The sequence below is a fragment of the Pundamilia nyererei genome, unplaced genomic scaffold (genome assembly GCF_000239375.1).
Source record: "Pundamilia nyererei isolate P.nyererei 1_Seehausen unplaced genomic scaffold, PunNye1.0 scaffold00134, whole genome shotgun sequence".
Taxonomy (NCBI): Eukaryota; Metazoa; Chordata; class Actinopteri; order Cichliformes; family Cichlidae; genus Pundamilia; species Pundamilia nyererei.
Genome location: NW_005187535.1, coordinates 573,708 through 597,664, shown reverse-complemented (window position 1 = coordinate 597,664; position 23,957 = coordinate 573,708). Strand labels below are relative to the sequence as shown.

General features: G+C 42.1%; 1 protein-coding gene across 8 annotated transcripts in view; it reads left to right on the top strand.

The window, feature by feature from the left end:
- Positions 1-23,363, top strand: part of add3a (adducin 3 (gamma) a) — a 95,896-nt gene extending 72,533 nt beyond the window's left edge. For 4 of the 8 annotated variants that reach the window (XM_005743639.2, XM_005743637.2, XM_005743638.2 and 1 more), the window contains 14 exons: positions 4,088-4,226; positions 4,808-4,959; positions 5,769-5,849; positions 10,067-10,216; positions 10,664-10,807; positions 11,682-11,780; positions 13,222-13,398; positions 15,125-15,382; positions 15,618-15,722; positions 16,508-16,594; positions 17,359-17,394; positions 18,072-18,195; positions 20,672-20,764; positions 22,995-23,363. In XM_005743639.2, the coding sequence (XP_005743696.1) occupies positions 4,088-4,226; positions 4,808-4,959; positions 5,769-5,849; positions 10,067-10,216; positions 10,664-10,807; positions 11,682-11,780; positions 13,222-13,398; positions 15,125-15,382; positions 15,618-15,722; positions 16,508-16,594; positions 17,359-17,394; positions 18,072-18,195; positions 20,672-20,764; positions 22,995-23,245 (1,896 nt within the window). In that variant the 3' untranslated portion in view covers positions 23,246-23,363. The remainder of the gene's footprint in view (positions 1-4,087; positions 4,227-4,807; positions 4,960-5,768; positions 5,850-10,066; positions 10,217-10,663; positions 10,808-11,681; positions 11,781-13,221; positions 13,399-15,124; positions 15,383-15,617; positions 15,723-16,507; positions 16,595-17,358; positions 17,395-18,071; positions 18,196-20,671; positions 20,765-22,994) is intronic. The other 4 variants (XM_005743640.2, XM_005743641.2, XM_005743642.2 and 1 more) reach the window with 4 other exon arrangements.
- The last annotated feature ends 594 nt before the right edge of the window (positions 23,364-23,957 follow it).

Below are 23,957 nucleotides of genomic sequence, written 5' to 3'. Positions count from 1 at the left end.
GTGTGTGTGTGTGTGTGTGTGTGTGTGTGTGTGTGTGTGTGTGTGTGTGTGTGTGTGTGTGTGTGTGTAATGGTGAAACTATCGGGAGCAACACAGATTTCTTTGATGAGCACAAGCACAGACGTGCAAGGTCGACTTTGCTCCAACACTCTCATTAAAAAGTCCCGTCTGTCTTTTCCACAGGATGACATCAACGGTTTAAACGTCACCTGCATCTGCAACACCAGTTTTAACAGAAACGGTGGAATAGCACCAAAAATATCTTTCTCTACTGGTCTAATCACACAAGACCACACAAGAACATGGTTCAGTCAATCAGCTCAAATATGTGCATGAAAAAGCTTGATATCGGCCAACTGTAATATAAAATAAATGCTAAATTAACATAACATAGACTGGATTCTAAAGATCTGAAACTCCATTTGTGTTTTCCTACAGATACTCAGTTTGATTTTTCGTTTTTTTTTTTTTGTTTTTTTTTTAAATATTCACCACCCTCAGGCTTTTAGCCTTCCACTGAGAAACTGGCCGAGCTCCAGCCTTCATGTCGACTTAACATTCTCAGCAGCGCTGCAGTTCAATTTTGAAAGATTGGCTGTTGGCATTTTGGAGCAGCCATGAAAACACCTCCTCATTTCTCTGATTGGATCGTTTTGTTTTTCCTCCAGTAAGTGGAGAGACTTGATTAGCCTGGTTGTCTGTTGGTGAGTTTGGTTCACCAAACTGACCTGACACCCATCCCCCACATGTCAAGGTGGAAACTGTATTTAAACGATGAGCAGGTAGAGCACTGTGGCTAAAAGGGAAACTTAACATGTGACGGTCATTTAGTTGTTGTGGAGATGTGGAGGTTTTGCTGAATATTAATGATACGATCCACTTTTTGGTCCCTGGATTATTCTGTGGGAACCTAATCCCTGCTGTCATAATCTTCTTGGGAATGGCGAAACATAAATTGTAGAGCAGATGCCTGTGTGTGTGTGTGCGCGCGCGTGTGTGTGTGTGTGTGTGTTGCTATGCCCATGTGTTTTCTGCCACTTGATTGGCACAAATGTTTGCCATTTGAATCCATGTACTGAACAGGTAATTGTGCTTGTGTTGTAAATCTAAAGCAACACAAGAACCATGACTGAACCATGTTCTTTTGGGATGACATTTTTCTTTTAACAATGAATAGCGTGTGGTTCTGTGGTTTTTTTGTGGTTCCAGTAAGCTCTATGAAGCTATTCAGCTTGTTATTTTGTTTTCTGGGTCTGCAACTCTCTCACATCTCTCTTGTTTCATCTTGCTCATTGCCTTGGTCTACATTGCTGAACATGGTGGCGCATTCAGCTATTGAAGAGTCACACGGAAACTGGTTGACAAATTAAAGGAAAAACCAAAGTCCTTAACTCCTACAGTGTGTTGATGTAGCAGCTCTGTCATGAGAGGCATTTTGCTGGAATGTTTTGTCTGCCTGTCCCTGTAGAGAAAAATCATGTTCCTGGAAATCATTGCAGTGTTGGAATGATAAACTTTACTCTTTGAAAGAACTGTATCCTGTTAGAAGTGGTCTCAAGGGACATGGATGGATTTGGTGATCAAGAAATGATGCCAATCGTATTCTGAGAAAAGGTCAGAAATGCAGTATACTGGACTTATTATCAGCGTAGTGTCCAGGCCCACAACTCTGGTGGGTATGTGCTAAGTGTTTAAATAGCTAAATGTTAGCCACTTCTAAAGAATGGTAGAATGTCAATGTCAAAGGTTTAACTGTACCAAATGATGGGATTTCTGCTCATGTTATGTCATCAGTTTCACAAGAACAACTAGTGACAAGCTCGCAGTTTGAGATTAGAGAGAACTTTTAGGCACAGACTGAACTTTGTAGTTGAGTCGGGAACACAGATTCTGCCGCAGTGATACGTTTCTGAGTCACGGCTCTAATTTACTGTAGGTTTAGTATCGTGACTTTAATGTCAGTCTGATTGCACAACAGTCTCCGAAACACTGACACCCAGAACAACAGCAACTTAAAACAAAGAAGACCCACCACTGTCAGACATCCGCAGCAGACCAGTTGCTCCAGCAACCTCACCACCAGGGATGGAGGAATGTCTGGCTGTAGTTCAGAACCAGCAGTGTCCTGACGCAGGGGGTTGATCCACATTTAACGACAAAACATTCGCATAACACTAATGGACTCATCCCAGTGTGGTGACTGAAGGGCAAAAGAGGAAGTTAAGTGTCAGTGATGTTTTTGTGCACTAATGCAGCTCCACTGGGAGTGTGTGGACTGTTGCATAAGTACTGAAATAAAGGTATCAATATTGCATGTTTCCCTACTGGAGGCTTCATTGCTCGGAAAAAGGGTTTGTGGATTCATTCAGCTTTCTTGCGGTGCTCTTTTCTTTCCAGAGATTTCCATCACTGGTGTTAAGTTTCAATCAGGACTTTAAAGTGGCTTCATGGTGTTTTTGTTATTGTCAGTGATGATGGGAAGTTCAATTGGAGACAAAACTAAAGATTTTACTGATTTACCTGATACACGGAAATGTAAAGGTGTATGAGATGAATAGATGATGAAAACAACTAATTGATCTGGACAGATGTGTTTAGAAGAGACTCTGTGTTAAATGGCACATAAACACTAAGAAGGAATAGAAGTCAGTAAAGATGTGTCAAACACTTCTGATCTTTTGGTTTTAAAATAAGTTACACAGGTTATTTAAACCTTAAGTCATACATGCTAACAGTATCTGTGATTTGATAATCACTTAGCTTTAGCTTGATGGTATATCAGTAACAACTTACCTTTTATTTGCAATTACCTACCTACAACACCTCATTGATAAGGCTATTTGGATGACCAAGGTCTGCTAGGAAAAGGTAGAAACAAAAGTTGAAACCAAAACAAACGATAACACAAAATAAACTCTTGCTGATCAAATCAAATATCTCAAACTCAGACTGTCGGACTTTACCTGTCGTCGGCATGTGCTGTATAAGAACATCACATGTGTGATTAAATGCCGAAACCCGCACGTACTGGTCACAGCTTTAGTAAAGTCAGCTGGTAGAGAGGTGAGAAAGCCCCCGGGGGAGGTTAAAACCTTACAAAGGTTATCTGGAGATACAGATGGGTTTATTACTTCATTTGCTGTTATCTATACAGCCTAGCTGAATATTACCTGCAGTTTTAAACACCATCATATTTCAAACGCTAACATCTACAATAGGATTTATGACTCGACTTGATTTATGAGCACTGTGAGAAAGATGCTTTACCCAGTACTCTGTATTATGTCACTCAATCAGCTGTGCGTTTATGGGGTCTGCATAAGAGCTTGTTAGCATATACTGTATCGTGTCTGTGGACTCAGCAGATGACTGGACAAGAGGATTAGCTACAAACTAACTCTCTCCCAGTTACACCAAGCAGCCAATCAAAGCACAAGCAGCGAGCTAACCAGACGAGCAACCTTTCCGGAGCTTGTTGTGTATCTAGCCAATCTGGGCCCAGCTTCGTAGAGCGCTCTTAGGATGATTCAGATTGACACCCAAATAGGATGTCTAATCTGTGATTAGCACGTCTCCCACGATCTTCCTGTCTTTACTCGCATTCTTCCTGTCTCTTTGAATGTTCCCACATCTTTTTGCTCTTTTATCTCTCTGTCACTACTAATCTACTCCTTTCTCCTCCCTCCTATCTTCATCTGTCTCGCCACAGTCTTAGTTTTCTTTGTGATATTGCCTCACTTTGGACATCCAGGTGTATTAATCTCAGTTTCAGTGAAATGTTTTCGTTTTGTGTGTGTGTGTGGGTGTGTGTGTCTCCCAGTTAAGCTGCATAACACCTGATTAAAGCCCCCTGTGTTGAACGTAAAGGCTCGTTTTTATATATGGAATAAAAATATGTTTGTTTGTTTGTTTGTTTTTAAACGAGGCTTGATAATGTGCTAAAAGTCACAATGTGAAGATTAACCGGTAAATCCTTTTTACTGTTGCTTTTCTTAATTTGAGGGTTAGATTTGTAGTTCTTGACACATTACGTTCTCAGTTGGCTCATGTCCCCTCTCAACCTTTTGTCTTTCCCTATCTTTCTCAGGCTTTCAAGGAGGAATTGGAGAGCCTGATCCAAGAGCAGCAACGGAAGGGGAACAACCCCACTGGCCTGCTGGCCCTCAGGCAGATCGCAGACTTCTTTATGGCCAGCACAGTTGCCGGTTTCAACACTTCCCCCCTCAGTAAGTGGTCACTGTGCTCGTTACCCCAGACAACCAGACACTAACACATGCCATCCGCGCCCTGGGTGCAATAACTTTGAACTGCACTGAAAAACAAAAGCACAGCCTCAATATTGGAATATAGGAGATCTATACACAAACATGAGCTTTGTGTGCTCAAGGGCATAAATACTCTTAGACAACCCAGCCCCAGACTCCGGAAAAGCCGTGCATATTTCCCTGGGTTTTGATCCTTTGCAATTTCTGTCCAAGAGTCCCATATGTGAAGTCAAAGCCTTGGAATGCACAACTAATGCTAAATTAGACGTCAGAAACTGTGTAGCCTTTTGGTTTAGCTAATTTTTTAAATATTGTAATTAAAGACAACAAAAGGCATTAAAGGACTGAGTGCTGCTCGCATCACCCCACTGTGTAAATTAGGATTCTCATGTAGAGTCAGATACACCATTAGATACAAATCCAGATGCTAGCTACAGATGTCTGGTCCTGAATGGTTGTCACTGATATTAATACCACCTGATCCGCAATCTGCATTTTTAACATTCCTGCTCCCCCTCCTCTCATCGTCCATGATCATTTAGGCCTGGGGATGGTCACTCCCATCAACGACTTGTACGGAGTGGAATCCACCACGATGGTGAAAGGCGAGAAGCTGACACGTTGTAAACTGGCCAGCCTCTACAGACTGGTGGACCTGTTCAGCTGGGCACACTTCGCCAACTCCTACATCACAGTAAGACACTACTCCAAAAGCACAGATGTACTGGAAATTCCCCATTATCTATCTAGTTCATAAATTTTACCGTGTCCTGTATTATTTCCGGGTACAAACATTGAGGGTCTGTTTGCAGAGAAAGCTTTTATTGTCATTTCAAGGGTGTTTCAGTCTAACAGTAATTGTCTCGAGGTTACAAAAACATCTTTAATATCACAACTTAAATACCTGGCTTGTCATTCACAACAAAGATTATTGTAACCTTTGACTTTCTACAGAAAACTGATACTACAGTTCAAAAACTGTCCACACAGACTTTCAGAATGTCCTCTACTATTCTATGCCTTTGTTTAAATGCTATATATTGCACTATTCTTTTTTTATTTAAGTGCCGTGCAAAATCCCCAAGAAAGTCTAGTAGTGATGACTTTACAATGCCTCAATGCATTTTGCAATAATTTCTTTGTGACCACATCAGCTGATGGCTCAGCTGACACACTTCTACACATACATATGGCTGTCTCATATAAGGCACGCTATCTGAGCCACTTTAGACTCCCCATAGTGGTTGGACCACGGCAAACCACTCTGCAGTCCACTTCCACCCAAGTTCCTCCATTTCATGCTGTATCTGACTCCCTGTTGCCCACAGAAATGTACAGGGAGGTTGCTGGCAAGCATGTTTTAATTGCAGATCTGACTGTTTAGTCCATATTTCAACTCTTCCTTAATTCTTTGTTATTCTAATGCAGTCCCGACTTGGGTCTGGTTAATTTTCTTTTCTAACTAAAAGTAACCTTTAGTCCTCAATCTGTGTTTTCTCCTAGGGCCGAGTCAGTAAAGAGCAAGACCACATCCTGATCATCCCCAGAGGACTCTCATTTGCTGAGGCATCTGCTTCAAACCTGGTAAGAAACACGAGCCACTGTGGTCTCATCCAAACACGGTTTTTTAACTACAAGCTCTGCCTGTTAATTTAATTTCTTGCTACAAATGAAATGCATCGTAAATGTCTGCATCAGCATCCTTCTCTGTGTAACTGTGCCAGCATTACATTGGACTGTAATGGCTTTGCATTTGCTTTACTCAACTAGCGCTCTCCCATTTGGCTTAATCAGCCATTTACTTCCTTCGCTCTGAAGAGGAAAGTACCAGATGAACCTTTTTCCAGTGCTCTGTGCACGAGATCCCACCGTCTCTCTCTGACTGTCCCTTTTGTGTACGCGTTTATCATGTTCTGTGTCACCGGCACCTCTCATGTTGACATTAGCCGCTCTGTTTCTCTGTCAGCAAACACTGTAGGTGGTTCAGTCTGTCCGTCTCCCCAGTTTCAGCTGTGCTCGACATACCACGGCGCTAAATGTGCAATAATGTGTATAAGAGTTCGTTGGCAACCTCGTTACCTCCCTCTGTACGTTTCAGCTCCCTCTAATTCACTTTCTATTTCGGTTTGTCTCCGTTTAGTTTTTCTCTTTCTGTTGCTCTTGTCTCATCAACATGTCTCATCCTGATTGTCGGACTTCTGTTTATTTCTGCTTTTTCCATTTGACAAGTTAAAAAACAGAACCAGGGTTCGCCTCTGTGTAGTAGCTTTGTTGTACTCTCCTACTTTGTCTTCGACACCTGCGCAAACAGATAAAATCTGGGATAATATGCTGCAGGTGTGCTTCTGCAGCCAGATTGTGAAATCTGTCAGCACCTCGCTGACAAGCTGATTTCACTTTTTGACCTGCGAGAGTGGTTAGAAGGTAGTGATATAAATCTCTGCGCCTAACTTGCTACTTCCTGATAGTAAAGCCTCGTGGGTGGCTGAGTGGTTTGAACATGTCCTTGTTGAACTCAGTCATTTTTGAGTCTGTTTTTAATTTAATAGGGGTTTGTTTGTCTTTTTTGCTTTAGTTCAGCACAGACACTGTAAACTTGCCCTGAAAATCTGCTTTATTTCCTTAAAAGGGAATAAAGTGCCAAATTGCTGATAATAATTTCAGACAATAAATTCTCTTTGCAGTACAGACACAAAACAAGCGTACCTACCTGAAACCGCCAGAACAGACTCTCTTCACTAGGGTCACTTTGCTGCCTCAAAAACCTGTTGCTGCAATAGTTAACTAGTTAGACATGGACGTTGACATGTCTTTGATTAGCACACAGGAATAATAGTTCAGTACTGCAACAAAATAATCAGGATAAAACTTGATATTTATTTATTTACCAATAGCAGTAATGCCAGCAGTATTTGGTTCATATTTATTTTGGTTCATTGGTTCATGCCATATATTCATTGTCAAATGTCAGCTCAAGGCTGATAAGTCCAATCAGGCTTCTTGGTTGTTCATCCTCCCAAGTATACTTTTCTGTTATTCTATTAGCAAAAAGAAAACTTTTACCTTTGACGATGTTGTGTTAGTCTTAGTTTTAGCTCTGTTGCTGCACAAAGTAACAGATGATGCTCTTACCTTCTGTCTCTGGCTCAAATCATTGTAAAGTGTAATTAATCATGTCCATGATTGCAAACTCAATCAAACTTACTCGCCATAACTTTTACTAGAAGCCACAGAATCCTTAAAAGCAGTATATGGCAAACTTATTCAGCTGTGAGTATTTTTAGTTTGTTTGTCTGGACCACATCCATCTATCCTGTGGTCGGGCAGTAAAGTTGACCACAGCACTGCATACGCTGAAAGACAGAACAAATTCGTGTAACCTGGCACTTCCAGATTTTCCTTAGTGTTTGTGTTTTGATGCCAGTCCGGCACTGCTTTGTTTATATCCATCTGTTTAATCTCTCTCTCCACTTTCAGCCGGCTTTGTCTTAGTAAGCTCAATAGTTACATGATTAAGTTCAAGAGTTTAGGAAGGCAAAGAAATTGATTAGGAGGAAGTCATCCAGAATAAAGCGTGTCAAAGGTTGTGTTGGGGTCAGCTGTGGTGCAGTTGGCTTTGGTTAGTTTGCATCTGTCTCTCCCTGTCAGTATTACTCTTTGAGCTTTGAGGTGATTCTGAGGTCAGTTTGAGTTTGGAGTTGAAAAGAAAAAATGTTTGGTCCATCTGGTTGTTTTAGTTTAGTCTGAAGTCACAGCAAAGTTTCCCATTTCATGTCTCTAAACGTCTCATTGAAATTACTGTTGACTACACATCAGAGTCAAAAGGTGAGAGAATTACTCTCTTTACTCTTTGATTTGCTTGAATCAGGCAACCTTGAACCCTTGAAGGAATTCAGAGATTTCCTTTTCAGTTTCAACTGCCTGCTTCTGGCCCCACTCTCCTTATCAGCTTCTAATCCCCTCCCTACCATGCAGCTGCATCACATTTCAGATTCTTTGACACGTCCTTTGACTTATTTTTAAGATTAGAGGTGCTACACCGGCCATAAGGGCCTCTCAGTTTGAAGGGCTGAAGTTTGAAGGGCGTGACGGGGGTGATCCAATAATGGACCGGCCATGTGACATAACGGTGTTCGATCACACGGCAGCTGGCGATGGCTGTCAGGAGAGGGTGTGTGTGGAGACATAGATGGGGTTAGTTACTCACGCTTAGCTAGTGCCATTCACTTTCCTCTGCTGGAAAGATCAATAAATTCATCTGCCCAAACACCCATATGCCTTTTAAAAGTCTGAACACCACTCAGAATGCGTCTGAGGATTTTCAGCCTCATTTGACCCAAAGATCGGAAACAATCTGTGGACTCTCTTCAGGAAAGAGACGTATTAACCAGTCGAGCTGGTAATTGCTCAGGCGCTGTATTGGCCCCGTGCCAACACAATATGGTTAATTTTCAACAATATTTTTAGTCGTATGCAGTTTTCTGAGGTTAAATGTCTTACTGAATTTCCTTGTTTTACTAAAGAATGAATAAGTAGTGACCAGATCTAAAAAGGATGTAAAAGGAAATACACTCTAAACTATCCAAGTAGTTCTAAACCTCAAACCAAGTAAAACAAGATTATTTATTCAGAAGTTTGAGTAGTGGCAAGTTTCCCATGGTAACACTTTGGTCTTACTTTTAAAAAATCTGTTATATTCTCAGTGATCAATACTCGAGTGTCAAGTTTTCTGCGAGGTGAAAACGTAAAGCCACACCTCCAGTAACTTTGTGCAGTTTTTGTTATTTAATCGTTTTTTTTAATCCTAAAATAAAAATGATCTGTTGCTACCAAAGCTAATGAGTAGAGGCACAGCTCTGAAGAAGCCCTGGATGGGAAGGGTGGGTTTTTAGTTTGAGTAATATGATGATGAGAGATTAAAAACAGAGTTTGAAGGGGTTTAAAAAAAAATGTAATTCCTTTAATTTTGGAAGGAAATAGTTTCCTGCTCCACGCACACTTTAAGTACCAAACCCCACACTTTTGAGCTGGCTCAGTTTGAACTGGGTTTGTTTCATGAGCCTCTGACTGGATGATGGATGCCGTGTTCCTGGTGTGATAACACACTCTTGGACCTTGTTGGGGGGAGGTCAGAAATGTGAGCAGGCTGCTTCTGGCTTGTATCACAGAACAACATGTGCTTAGTGATGCCAATTGTGTACAAGGTCTGCAGGCAAAGTTGTGTTTTCGGTTTGTTATTAGGTTTTACTGTGAGGACTGACATCTGCACTTGCTCTTCCTCCAGGTTTTATATCACAGTCTCTGTGTCCAGTTAGCAGTCTCCCCCCCCCACCCTCTGGTATTGTACTCTCTGTCCCTCCAGGTCCTCTATATATCTTTTGCCTCGAATGCTTTTCTCTCCGGTCATGTAATCGAATAACTGTTAACTGGTTGGTAATGAAGTTGTCGCAGTGAGTCCACTCCGTTCCACTATTATGTTTCCTGGTAAAGCGTAAATTCATTTCCCAGAGATGAGCATACAGAAAGGAGGAATTGTTGTAATGTGATTTCTGTGCCATCATACTCACAGATGTTGGCTTATCTTTAGGCCTGCTTGGTTAACACTGCAGGGTTATAACCTGCTTGTGAGCTAGTTTTGTATCGGCATATTTGATTTCACTGATGTTGTGATGGTTTACAGTACATCGTCTCTCTGTGGCCTCTAAAGCCCTGCCGTACTCTTGCCGCTTATTGCTTGGGTTAAAGTATTTTTAACCACTCAAAGCAGATATCCTCAAAGCACCCTATCCTTGCCTCCCCAGGTGAAAGTCAACATCATCGGGGATGTGATCGACCAGGGCTCCACCAACCTGAGGATCGACCCCGCAGGTTTCAGCCCCCATGCTGCCATCTACTCCATGCGTCCAGACATCCGCTGCATCATACACGTGCACACTCCTGCCACAGCAGCTGTAAGTTCACATTACCACACGTTATATTATACCCAAGCTTGCAAACCTCTCTGTGATGATTTTCCCTGCAGATTGGTGCTTGATGCTTTTGTTGTTTTTTTTTAAGAGGGGTGCGATCTCAATTTGAGAAGAGGTATTTCAGGCTGGATGAATTTGAATAGTGAAGTGATATCCCGTAAAATTACCTTGACACCTCGACCAAAAGGGAACATCTTTAAACGACTCTGCAGCGCAGAAATGAAAGTTTTCAACAACAAAGGGGCTCATCACCGCAGTCATCAGAGAGCGCCAGAGTTTCCAAGCTTTCTTCCCACAGGAGCACCAACGAGAAACATCTGCTGCCGAACGTTAAAGAATAAAGCAGCTATACAGCTGTAATCCACCTGTCAACGTTTCTCATTGCTGGCATGCCTCTGCTGTCTCCTTCTCACCTTTCTCCTGCTTCAGGTGTCATCTATGAAGTGTGGTATCCTGCCCATTTCCCAAGAGGCGCTGATCTTGGGTGATATTGCCTACTACAACTACCAGGGCAGTCTGGATGAGCAGGATGAGCGCATAGAGCTACAGAAGGCCCTGGGGCCAACAACAAAGGTAGGCGAAGCATTGTGCAACATCTTCCATCACTTTTGCATAATTAGTTTGCGATTTGAAAAATCCACACGGTAAATAAAAAGTGCAAACAATAAACTTAGCTTTGTGCAGATGTATTAAAAAGCTTTCTACCAGTATCTCTAGCTTCAGACTGGAGTGTGTTTGTCCCAGAGGTTTGCTGATAAAAAAGAGCCAAAATGTGTCTTTGAGTCGCGTTTCTGCAGTCTTTCAGACAACAGACCAAAACTTTTAGAGGCTTGGAGCAATTTAGGCCCATATGTTGGGGTAGTTCAAAATAATCAAGCCTGTTTTATATCTCATCCCTTTAACCTAAGACAGGAAAACGATTGAAATATCAGGGTGTTTGTTTCGAACAAGGAGCAATAGTAGGGCAGTCAGGCACCCTTATTTTGGGTTTTCTATTTGCCTTCCATGTGTATGTCTTGCTTTCTGGCGTCTTTAAAAAAAAAAAATCACCGGTTGATGGAATTTAAACTGGAAAACATTCTGGGAATTCAAGGGAGTTTCCGCTGCTTGTCTGTTGCCAGGTTCTGATGTCATCGCCCAGTGGCCAAGCCCTTGTTGATACATAAAATCATAATGATTTCAACCTTCAAACTCTTGAAGCTCTTCTGTCCCCTGGGCCAACATTTTTTAAGAACTAGAGAAAACAGAGCTTCTGGATACAAATCAGCATGAGCACGCACATTCTCCATCAGTACTTCCATTGACTTGGTTACTTGCTGAATAAATAAAATAAACACCATCTAACGGTCTCATTTAATACAAGTTAGAGAAATGGACCTGTAGTGCCTCTCTGTGATCGGACTCTTCTGATGCTTACAATGACTTTTTCTGTGTGCGCGCGTTCCAGGTTTTGGTGCTGAGGAATCACGGCGTGGTTGCTCTCGGGGAGACCATCGAAGAGGCCTTTCACTACATCTACAGCGCTCAGTATGCCTGTGAAATCCAGGTACACATTGCAGAGCCAAGTGCTGCTGGTACCCAGTACATTCCTGCCCGACACACACACGCTCACACTCTCTCTCTTCGGCTTCCAAACACACGCATTAGTCCAGGAGGGCGGTAGCTTTCCTGCTAAATCTAATCTCCACAGCTGCTTTCACATTTCTCCCTCTCTATTTTAAGAACACTCTAACTCATAATCTCTCCCCATGTGGAAAATGTTGGCCAAACACAGCTTTATAATAAGGCTATTAGGAGTCTGATGAAGGGAGTAACAATCTGATGTGTTATTGTTGACGCTGGTCCAAAGCAGCATTAAGAGAGGGATGGTGTTCTCCGTGTTTTGTTTTTAATTAGTAAAGCTGAACAGAAGGTGATACATAAGATTTCAAGGGGTGAGAATTGGGCAGCATGAATGAATGTTTATTGACTGCATGTTCATTTTGAGGTTATCTTAAGTGTATATTCATATTTCATGTAATGTGTCGGTCTGCGTAATCTTTTCCGATAAGATGGCGATAAGCCCGGAGAGCGGTGGCGTGTTTGTCAGGGATTGTGGATTAGCTCAACTTAGCTGCAGCAGCATTTGAAATGGAACATAAGAAATAATATTTTTTTTAAAATCTCAGTGGTCATTCAGACACTTCTCACTGCCGTGTATTTATAAGGGTTTGGATCTGTTTGTTGTGCACCTGTTAACATATTGCCAGACGTCCTCTTTAAGTGACCTTTGGTGTCCAGCAGTGGATTCTTTGGGTCCTGTGAGCTGCAGGATGGGGGATCTTTTACTGGTGTGTGTTGTAGTGCACTGCTGGTGGAGGTTATTAGTGAGTGTCATTGACTTTGGGGTGTGTGCTTGGTTTGCAGCATCGATTAGGTGGATGCTGCATGTCAAAATAACATCCACGTGAATTACCCAGAATATCAAACTGTAACAAGCTGATAAACACTGCCCACTTTGCTCGGTGGTAGTTTGGTTGGTGCAGCTGACTGCTGTGCAGCTGTTTCCATTTTGAAGGGGCAGTTGTAGCAATAAGTGAAAATACAGCTGTGTTGGATTTTTGTTGTCTTGCTTTTTGTTCTTGCGTGTCTTCCTGTTCATTGGTAAATATGGTGGATTTTAGAGATGAACGGCTGTGCCCCCCCGCTCCACTGTAACAGCAAACCAAATCTCCTGATTGACTCTCCCTGGTCAAGCAAAAGAAAACATTAATCCATCCCGCAAAGCCCAGCCCAGCTTAATTTCTCGAAATAAATCCCCTCAGGCATGTTTGCATGTCATCTACTGTAAATTCAATGCCGTGGTAGCCGGAGGGGTCTCTCATTTTGGTTTTGCTAAATGACACTTTTAGTCTGCAGGGGAAATGGTCAGGAAATTTGTTCCTGCTTGAAATTTGTAAGCCACCAGCCACCAGTAGAAGCTCACGTCTGTCTCCCTCTGTCCTCAGGTTAATGCCATTTCTTGTGCTGGAGGTGTGGACAACCTTATAGTGCTGGACCAGGAGAAGTACAAATCACGAGTGTTCGCCGTCGCCTCGGCGGGTGCTATCAACATGGCTGGGCAATACAAGTGGAAAATCGGTGAGCTGGAGTTTGAGTCTCTGATGAGGATGCTGGATAATCTGGTAAGTGTATAAAGAAAAACCTAAACATCAAAAGTGAAAGTTTTGTCAGTTTACCACACAAACCCCCCCGAAAAAGACACAAAAAAGACCTAAATAAACACTTGCATAGTTTTTAAAAAGATATATATGACACAAAAAATGCATAATAATCATAAAATAAATCATTTTAATCTTTACTTGTTGTGGCTTTGTGAAATCAGGAGTGTAATCATTTGTTTTAGCAAAGTAACCCATCTTGGTTTCACTTAACATGAGTAAGATCCCTGCTTCAAAACCAGGAGTAGACACAAATCCCTGGTATCCAAGGGTATCCAGTGTGAAAGCACTCAGTTACTGATTTATAAAACGATAATAACAGGCCTATATGGATTTCATAAAAGTGTCACATCTGGTGTTTATCCACTATGGCACACATTTGGTCCGAGGTTCGTTTTAGTTCACCTTTCTGTTTGTTTCAGTCTTATTTCTGTTGCACTAATGATGGAGAACTATTCAGCTACTAGCAGTGGTGGCTAGAGTGGGTGAACAATACTGGAAAAGGGCGCCACCTACAGTAAACTAAACTTTTAACTTGCAATGCAAAGAAGCAGTGCTGATTCCAAAGCTCATCTTTGGAAAGAACAGCAAATTCTTTCTTAAAACTTAAAGGAAATGGAGGAGCGTTTTGTTAGTACAGTGATAACTTTAAAAATCTGGAGTGGTTCAGTCCCTGGAGATTTGCTGAATGTTCTTCCTTGTCTCAGATTCTCATGCCTTTTGTCCTCCTTGCATCTCTATCCGCGTGTGCTTCGCTCGCCTGCTTCACCCGACACTTTTCACCTTTCTCCATGCTTCCCTCCCACCTTTCTCTCCTCTTTCCCCCCTCTGCTTTCTCAATGAATCACTGCCTCCCAGCCTGTTGCAACTTTGAATAGTTCATCTTTGTCTCCCTTGCTTTCCTACTCTCCCCCTTTACACACTTCATAAACGGCATTTGTGTCAGATAAATTCTTGGATTCAGGACAGGACCAAGGCACATTTGTAACAAAAAGGGAGAAAGTGGGAGAAAAATCGAGTAGTTATACTGTGTCTCGGCAAGCTGCCAGCTGTGAATATTTAGAAATGTCTGAATATAAAGCAGAATTTTGCAGGAGGAGATCACGCCAGCTCAGTTAGGTTGAAATGTCAGTATCGGCTGAGATGTGGGGGCTGAGATGAAAAGGAAAGGGGGGAAGACAAAAGAACGGAACCTCGCTGTCAAGCCTGGTGTGGAAAACTGTCTGAAAACCAACTGGACTAAAAGAGTGCACTGAGGGACGGGCGTTGGGAATAAAGTGGAGAGAGAGGAAAGGAAGGGGATGGAGGGAAAAGGGTGAGAGAAAAAGGGGGTCAGACAGGAAATGACTATCTAACGCTGTCCTCTGTGTTGCCAGAAAGCCTGCAGTCAAAGCACAGTCTTTCTTTTCCATGTGACTAACTATGAAACTGGCAGGCCAACCAGCATTACAGGAATCAATGCTCATTTCTGTCGTTCATGTGCTAAAAACGAAACCGATTGAATGTTTATTATTTATAATGTCAGCTGTGAAATCAATGTCATGATACAAAACTTATTCTGGAGCAGTAGTCATGGATGATGTGGGGAGACTACTGTGACATATGACAAGGCCTATGTAAATGTATGGATCAGCACAAACCAGATAAAAGAAAGCAAACCCTACATGTGATCCTCTGCGACGCCTTTTAGGGCTACAGGACAGGCTATGCATACCGGCACCCCATCATCCGGGAGAAGCCGAGGCACAAGAGCGACGTCGAGATCCCCGCCACGGTTACAGCGTTCATGTTCGAAGAGGACGCGGATAGTGGTGCAACACGGCTGCCCTTCAAGTTTCTCCAGCAGCGGCAGCAGAGGGAGAAGACACGCTGGCTCAATTCACCCAACAGCTACACCAAGGTCAGCGTAGAAGGTGGAGAGGAGCGCTACAACAGCCGGACAACCACGGTGAGCAGTGTGGCTGGGAAAGTTAGTGTGTACATACCCACAGCTACTGTGGACTGCTGTGTTTTGGCTGGACTTGCGTCCCAGTGCTAAGAACAAATGGTACTAGATTACCATCTAGTGGCTAAATTGTGAACTACAGGGGTTCAGCTGCATCATCATTATTATTATTTTTAATATTATTAATATTATTATTATATTTTTTGAAACAAAGTTTTCACCGGTCTTCTGTTAACAGTGGATGAAGGCAGATGACCCAGGAACCCCAATTCGTATCGAGGATCCCAATCAGTTTGTCCCTCTCAACACAGATCCCACTGAAGTGCTGGCGAAGAGGAACAAAGTAAGTAAAACTACCATTTTTAGCAGACGCTTGATGCTTTCAACGTGACGAAAATCTAAAGATGGAGTGACAGAAATTGTAGGATACACTTTACTATTTTGTGCTGGGTTCTGTTTAAAAATGTGAGGATATTAACACTTAATTAAGGATTAAATAAATCTCTATCATAGCCTCATATGTTTAAGGAGGGCATAACAGCCACAATGCTACTTTGAAGTATCAGGTTTTTTTTTTTTACTATTCTGAAAGCCAAATATGAGCATATGTACACCAGGGGGTAGCTAACTAGAGCCATGCTAAATAGTAATAGTATTAATTTTACTATAAAGGTAATAATGTTTCAATAAAGATTATCTAGAAATCACCAAACAAAGCAGAAAACAGTCAAAATCAATCATTCAGATTAACAGAGGTGAGGATTTACAGCAGCCAGTCCCCTAAATTTAACATTTATAGTATCAAAGTAGATTAGTTATAAAAATAATTTTAAAGAGTCGCCTACTGTACAGTTGTTGTCAAGAGTGTCTCTTTCTACCATACTTTTATGTGTATAGTCTGGTCCCCATGTAATCATACTACTGTATAATTTGTAGTCAGTGCTTGAGAAGACGGCTACATTTGAGCTGTCACTGCACTGGTTTTAGAGCATCTTACAAAATCAGTACAAATCTAGGCACTGAAACATCTGACTGTATCAGGCATGTTATCCTGATTCCTGACAGAATGTTTGTGTTCACTTGTTTGGGTTATTAGAGGAAGTCACCGTGTGTTTCGTCCCGTTACAGATCAGAGAGCAGAACCGGCTTGATGTGATGTCGTCAGGGCCGCGGTCTCAGCACCTCGCAGGCATCCCTGTCGATGAACCGCGAAAGGTGAGAATGTCATCTTTCTCGCCTCTAAACCTCGTGTTCTGTGGAAACCGTCGTTTTTAGAGAGCAGATCTTCAAAGAAGAAAGTATCTGATGGTAAACTGTAGATGTGTAACATCTAATATCTGTTTTAACAAGACAAGTTTTCACAAAAAATGCATAAAGTTTAAGCAGTTAGATGCTGTGACTTAATAAATACTTTTAATTCCTCTTAAAGGGCACACCGGGGTACATGACAAACAGTTTTTGCAGGATATTCTTCAATTAACAGAAAGTCCTTACAGATATTTGAAGAAAATCCAGAATAGCTGGTGTTGATAATGCTATAAAAACAGTTGAGGTTTGCAGGACATCTTTATCTAACTTTAAGGAGAAACTTAAAGGTGGGCTCAGTTGTTCTGGCTGATTAGAGATTTGCTTTTTTGTGATTATGATAGAGCTTTTCTGCATATTACAGGAGTTTCCTAATCTTAATGACTTAGTGAGAACATTAGAGGAGAAGGACTCTCCAAAACTATTTAAAAAAAAAAAAAACTTTATCCAAAATTGTTCAGACTGCCAGTTTAAGCCACTTTAACGACATCTCTTGAACACTAGGGGGAGACAAGTAAACACATTTATAACGGATGAAATGAAGCTCTTGACAGTTGCACTTTACTAGCAAGGATAGAATTGAATGTATAAATTATTGGAACAAGTGAAGTAAAAATGTCTCAACTAGAAGTTGTGGTGCTGATGGTTTCGTGGTTTAATGTTTTGTCTTGAAGGATCTGGTGCAGATAAACGTTCTGGTAAATACCAACGTACGTTTTCCTGTCTGTGGTTGTTTTTAGTTTTTTACATTTTTTTTTTTGTTCGTTTTATGATTTTTAACACTTCATCACTCGTTCTGATCAAAAACCACTGCATGTGTTGTAGTAGAGTTTTGCTTTAAAATTGACAACTGTTTTCAATGTATTACTTGTTTGCTTTAAACGAAACTGCACTTATTCGTGAGAGTTGTTGAAGTGTGATGATTTGTTGGAGCACGAGTCTCTTTCTGACATTTTTAGGCAGAAATCTTAGCAGAGATTTAAGCTCAAGTGCGTTTTGTGTGTGTGTGTGTGTGCACGAGTGTGAGTAATAAACACATCTTGCGTGGAGTTGATTAGATGTGGACTCTGTGATGTGGTTTTATCTTTACACGAGCTGCCTTAGTCATCCTCTAATGAATGATTGTCATCCTCAGACACAGTGGGTGTTTGTGCCATTTTTAAAAAACGTATTTTTCTTTTAAGTCGGTCAGTGCAGTCATGACTAAAGAGGCGGTGTTGTTTTCTCTGTGTGTGTTTTTTTTTTTGGTACGTGTACCTTTGGTGTGTGCTTGTGTGTTAGTACATGGTTTGTTTTTTAAATTTCAGAGTGTGTGCCAGTGCCTCCTGATTATTTCTCTCTGTGTACGTGTGTCCCATCCTCACCCCTCTGCCTGTCTCCTCCTCAGCCATACGTGCCCACAGAGGAAGAGCAGATGGCTCCCCTGCCTCCCAACCCTTTCAGTGAGTTGTCAGAGAAGGCGCTGGAAGAGTATCGCAAGAACGTGGAGAGAAGGCAACTGGGCCTCAGCGGTACGGCACATACGCTCACGAATACACTTCTGTTAACAACCATCAAAGCTCACGCACACATGGCGAGATGAACTCGAACCCAGAGTTTTCTTTCCTGCTGCCAGCTGCAGACGACCTTAACAATCGGTGAAGGTTCATTAAACAACAAAATATTGAGCCGGGGCTTGAAACAAATTGGATCAATAATCAATATGCAAGATACAATTTGAGCGCACACATCGGAAGATTAGTTTGAGCCAGCAAGAGGAATTGTCATCTGTTTAGCTGGGTGCTGGCGCCAGTTTACTCCGGTGCAGGAAACTGGTCCTTTTCTTTTAATTTATCACTTATATCATGGTTTTGATACATTTATTTAAAGTAAATCTTCTTTTTTTTTTAAATGCTGGTCTATTAACCATCACAATCATCTTTAATAACCCTGAAGGAAAAACTAAGACCTCAAGAAATCTTGAATATGAATTTATCCGGTTCCGCTTGTATCTCTTGAGAGCTGAGTGAAATCAGTTTGTGTTGCCCCTGGATTAAAAGCTCATCGGCACCTAAAACTACTGTTGGTGTTTGAGTCATTAAAGGGGTTTTTTGCACGTTTTAAAAGACTTTAAACTGTGGAAAAAATAAGACACTAAGAGCCAGATATTCAAAAGTCCTTAAAATAAACAGCTGGAGCAGATTTCAACTTGAGCTTAAAACTAATCAGGATTTCTTAAAATTGGTTCTGCAATTACAAAGCCGTCCCCTTGGAGACTGATTAGTAAACAGCTCAACTTTCCTTTGTGCCCTCTCAGCAGTCTGGTGGTAACAAAAGATTTAAATGATCTCGGTCAACGCGTGCACAGACGCACATCTATATACCTATACGTCTATATCTATATGCAAGGTCTATGGCTGCTTTAAACTGTGTTAACCTTGTCAACACACACACACATACACACACAAGTCAAGGCTAATCATATTAGCCTTCTGTCCTATTGTCTTTCAGAGAGGCAGAGGAAAAATCAATAGCGAATCAATATCTGGGGGGCCTTCTGTCACACTGGAGCACAGTGAATGTGTATTTGTGTGTTGTGTATATTTGGGTAAGGCCATGTGTATGGATGGCTGCAAATGTTCTTCTGTGCATATGAAACATGGTGCGACTGTATGTGTGTAAGGGGCCAGTGTGACTAAGATGGCAGAGCGAACAGACAGCAGGTCTTCACACCCGCCACATGATCAGAGCCCGTTGCTATGACACTTTTGCCCCCATAGCCCCATGAATCCCCGGTGACCAATCTGGAGACAAGCTGGAGACCGTCTGGAAAGGCCTGATACATGCTCGGCCCGGACACGCACACACACGTTTATAGTCTTAGCCTGCGATTAGTTGTGACATGCAGATTGTATATATTGATCATTTTTTTAAAAAACAGATTGATTATAATGCGCATTATATAAGAGAACTGATCAAATTGAGCTATATGCGACATAGATATGTATGAACACATGTACAGATGCGTATTATGTGCTATATGTTTCACATGAGGTGACAAAGCTCATGCAAATGACTACACACACTGAGATCATCTCATCTGAGGCTCGCACGCATTTTTATCTGTGTATATACAGAACACCGAGTACTATCACTGCACAGATCAGGCTGTTATGCAAACACGTCCTATACGCTGTGCTTGTAGGAGTTGTGAATGATTGTGACGACTGCCAGCTCGATGTGTAAGCCCGAACGTACTAATGAATGTGTTAAAGTGATCAGGGAGCGTCTTTCATTCAGACTAATTGGTGTTTAAAATGAAATTAAGCTACTGTAGCTAAGCTGCGTGGCAACACTATGTGCTTCTTATGGTTGGATAGAATTGTTTAAGAATCTATAGTTCAAAGGGGACTCATTATGCTTGTTTCTTTATCTATTTTACAGAAGAATATAAACTTTTCTCATAATCTCCTTATTCTATATAAGAGTGACTGAGATTTCTTTTCTTTCTTGCCCTAAACTTCATTTTTCTGTATTTAAATGTCTCACAATACAAATACTTCAGTCTATGTAAATGAGACATCTCATAAAGAAAGTTTAAACTTTGGTGGTCTAGCTATCAGTGGACCACAAGTCGCCATCAAGAGATGCTCCGCGGGGGTTTAAGTGTTAGCAAAATGTTACAGTGTGTGCTCAGCCACCCACGCCCGGGGGCGGGTGGATTGATGGCACTCTGGGTGATCAGCAGACAAGGATTTTGTAAATTTTGTTGGAAAACAGCTGTGCATGGCCTGATTCTAACATGTGTGTGTGTGTGTGTGTTACCACTAATCTGTCAACCTCCCCACCCCACTCCCTCCGGACCCTTCATCCCAATTCCCTCCAACCTCTCGTCCCACTCACCCCTGCTGTCTTCCCTCTACTTCCACCCCCTACACCCTGCCACAATCCTCTCATCCAACCCTCACAACCCCCCCCCACCTGGCCCCGTCCCTACCCTCCCTGCAGATGGCGAGCACGAGCTAACCTCTGACGATGGCTCCACTCTCTCTCAGTCTCTGTCTGTCACCCAGTCCCCGCAAAGCACTTCAGCCAAAGAAGGTATCACTCACTCACAGACTGACTTGTTTTTCAGAATGAGCTTCACTGTCTTGCTTTTTAACTTTAATGTCCGACGTGTGTTTGTGGACGAGCATGAGAGCGTAAATTTAACTGCAATAGACTAAATGCTTATTATACAGTGCCTGAACTAGCTCATGCTGTACTAACTAGTCCTTCATGTTAAAACGTGGTCATCTAATTCAATGAAACTGCAACAGTTTCACTACATTTAATACCTCTCTGGCTTTTTTTTTCTTTTTGGACAATTCAAATTTATATTGGGTTATGAAAATGTAGCGTTGCCTGAAAGGTATGAATTCATATTTTATACACTTATTATTTTGCCATTGAGGGTCCAAAGGTTTGTTTGTTTTTTAGAGCAATGGGAGAAGCAATTTTTAAAGACTTGAAGTCTTGTAAACTTATCAAGCATTCAGGGATTTCTGTGATTTTGCAATTGGTTGCCAGAGAGTAGCTGCTTCAAGAAATGGCATCAATTTTTGGTTATATCAGCCCAGCACTTTTCTCTCATTTTATTGCTAAGATAAACGAACTCCCTCCTGATGAAAACTCATACTTCCATTTTCTGCTAGTTATCTGGGTCTGCTACGGTGTGAGTAGTGATGCCCAGACCCCCCTCTCACCAGACAGTCTTGGGGGGGTAAGCTGTCTACCATGTCCTGCCCAGAGGTCTCCTCCTTGTTGAACATGCCTGAAACACCTTGCCTAGAAGGCTTCCTGATCAGATGCCTGAGTCGCCTTTCCTTTTGATGTAGAGGAGCAGCATCTCTCCTCTGAGCTGCTCACCCCTATCTCTAATAGAGAGCCCAGACATTCAAAGAAGGCTCATTTTGCCAACAGTTAAATATTCGTTTGGTCACTACCTACAGCTTGTGGCCATAGATGAGAGTAGGAACATGGATCAGCCAATAAATTGAGAGCTTTGCCGTCATGCTCTGCATCACTTCCTAATGAAAGATACAAGACGGTATTGATTTTCTTATTTGGCTCATTCAGTGTTTTTATCTAAACTTGAGGTTTTGTCGCAGTCTTACACGCATCATTATAAAGACTTATCAAGAGTGAATGTTCATTTGGTGTTAACATCACAGATCTGAGGGATTGGTAATGGGAAGTTTCACATCACTGGGTTTCTTGCCTGTTGCCGCCCTTTGAATGTATTTCGTCTGTTAACACGCAAGATTGACATTTGAAGCCATTTGGTGTGCCGCCAAGAAATGGCAGGATCATAGAGGTCTCTCTACAAGTTGTAAATAATGGCACTATGGGATTGGCTTCCTGTCCACTTCCTTCCAGGGCAAACACGCAAAACCACACAATAACAATTAACCAATAACGGCGCGTTCACTCAGGGGACCTATATTTTCTGACACTGTCACCATGAGGTCAGCCGTGGTGTACAGCAAGCCTTTTAGTCCAACCATCTGGTTTTTATGCAATGATGAAAATAACCTGAGAGGACACGTTTGGTGCGTAATATGAAACCAGCGCCCTGGATTGCTTAACCTGCATTTGCAGCACAGAGAACGGAGATGTGACGCTTCCCGGCATGTTACGTGAACGCCGATTAAGGCAGTGTGTGCAGTGTGCTGTTCAAAGCTCCCATTTTGTTGGGTTGAAAGGAGGGCAGACTCTCTGGGCTATCAGGTCACTGGGGTTTTTACGCAGGGATATTACGAAATATGTAGAGCACGGGGACACTGTGTGATTAGTACATCCGACAACAGAGCCTCGCATTTGGCACAAGAGGACACAATGAGACACAATAAGAGATGAGACCTATTCAGTCTGAGAAAATATATTGATTTAATCAGTCATTCCTCCAATATGATAACATGAACATGCACCTCAGTGATGCTCCACCAGTAATAGTTATGAGTTTGCTCTTGGTGGACATCCACAAGCTGAAGATTCCTATTGGTGGAAAACGACTAGAAAAGAGCCAGTTTTAATGAACTCTGTTTAACTACCAGATAATAGCTTGTATGCCAAAATGCTAAACATGATCATGATGTAAAAAGCCAAAGAATATTTTATTTGAAAAGAGAATGCCTTGCAGCTCATAGATTTACTCTACATGTATCCCTTCCAAAGAACACTTAAATCCAGGGAGCTCTTCTTTGTCGTGGGAGAATTTATCACATCTTGCAGATGTTGTGCCCGATGTTTTCACCTCTAACTTGTGTCTGGCTAATTTCCCTTCCCGCAGAGAACCACACAGGACTGATGAACGGTAAAAACGACCACGGGGACGTGGACGAGGAGCTGTCAAAGCGCGTGAGCCAGCTGACCACCAGCGTCGAGAGCGTGGAGATCACCGTGCGCTCCGGGGAGAAAATCGAAGAGGCCCTGTCCCCCGAGAGCTCGCCCTCCAAGTCGCCCAACACCAAGAAGAAGAAGAAGTTCCGCACCCCATCCTTCCTGAAGAAAAACAAAAAGAAAGAGAAGACGGAGGCCTGAGAGCGAGCAGGCAGCAGGGGGCGAGGCAGACGGGGAGATCATCTGCATAGAAGAATGAGGGGCAAGCAAAGCCCCGTTTTCTGTTTTAATAATGTCTGTTTTTATTTTGTTTTAAATGTCCTTTTATGTTTTTAATTTTATTTGTTTTTTAACAAAAGGTTTTATGTGCAAAAGGCAGAGGAAACGAATTAACAAAAATCTGTTTGTAATAAAAAAGAGACGTTTTCTCCTTCTGCAAGAAGACAAGAAAGCTTAGGGGTTTGGGGCGGGCAAGCGAGGCCACAGATTAAAACTGCAACAGATGTGGGGTGGCTAGAGCTGGTAGGGGGGGTGTCTGCACACCTGACCTGTGCAGGGCTTTAACGGGGCTCCTTGGAAGTGTCATTGAAGGCCGGTTTAGATCCTGAGTTTTTGGCTACTCCTGTGATTATTCCCGGGTTGAAAAATGGAACGTGAAACCACGTTGTTTTTTTTCTTGCTTCAAATAATTGGAATGCAGCCCGAGTGTTGTAAAACTGCACACGTTTAAAAGAAACACTTTTTTTTTCTCCCCTTCTAAGACCTTCCAGCCCTTTTACCTCCTCCTTCTTCTTTTTTTTTTTTTTTTTTTTATATCCCGGTCACCTGACTCTGCATACGGAACAGCGAGACCACATAAAATTTCAAGTCACACTGGAAAACTGGTCTCAGAGGGAAAAAGAAAACAGCCACA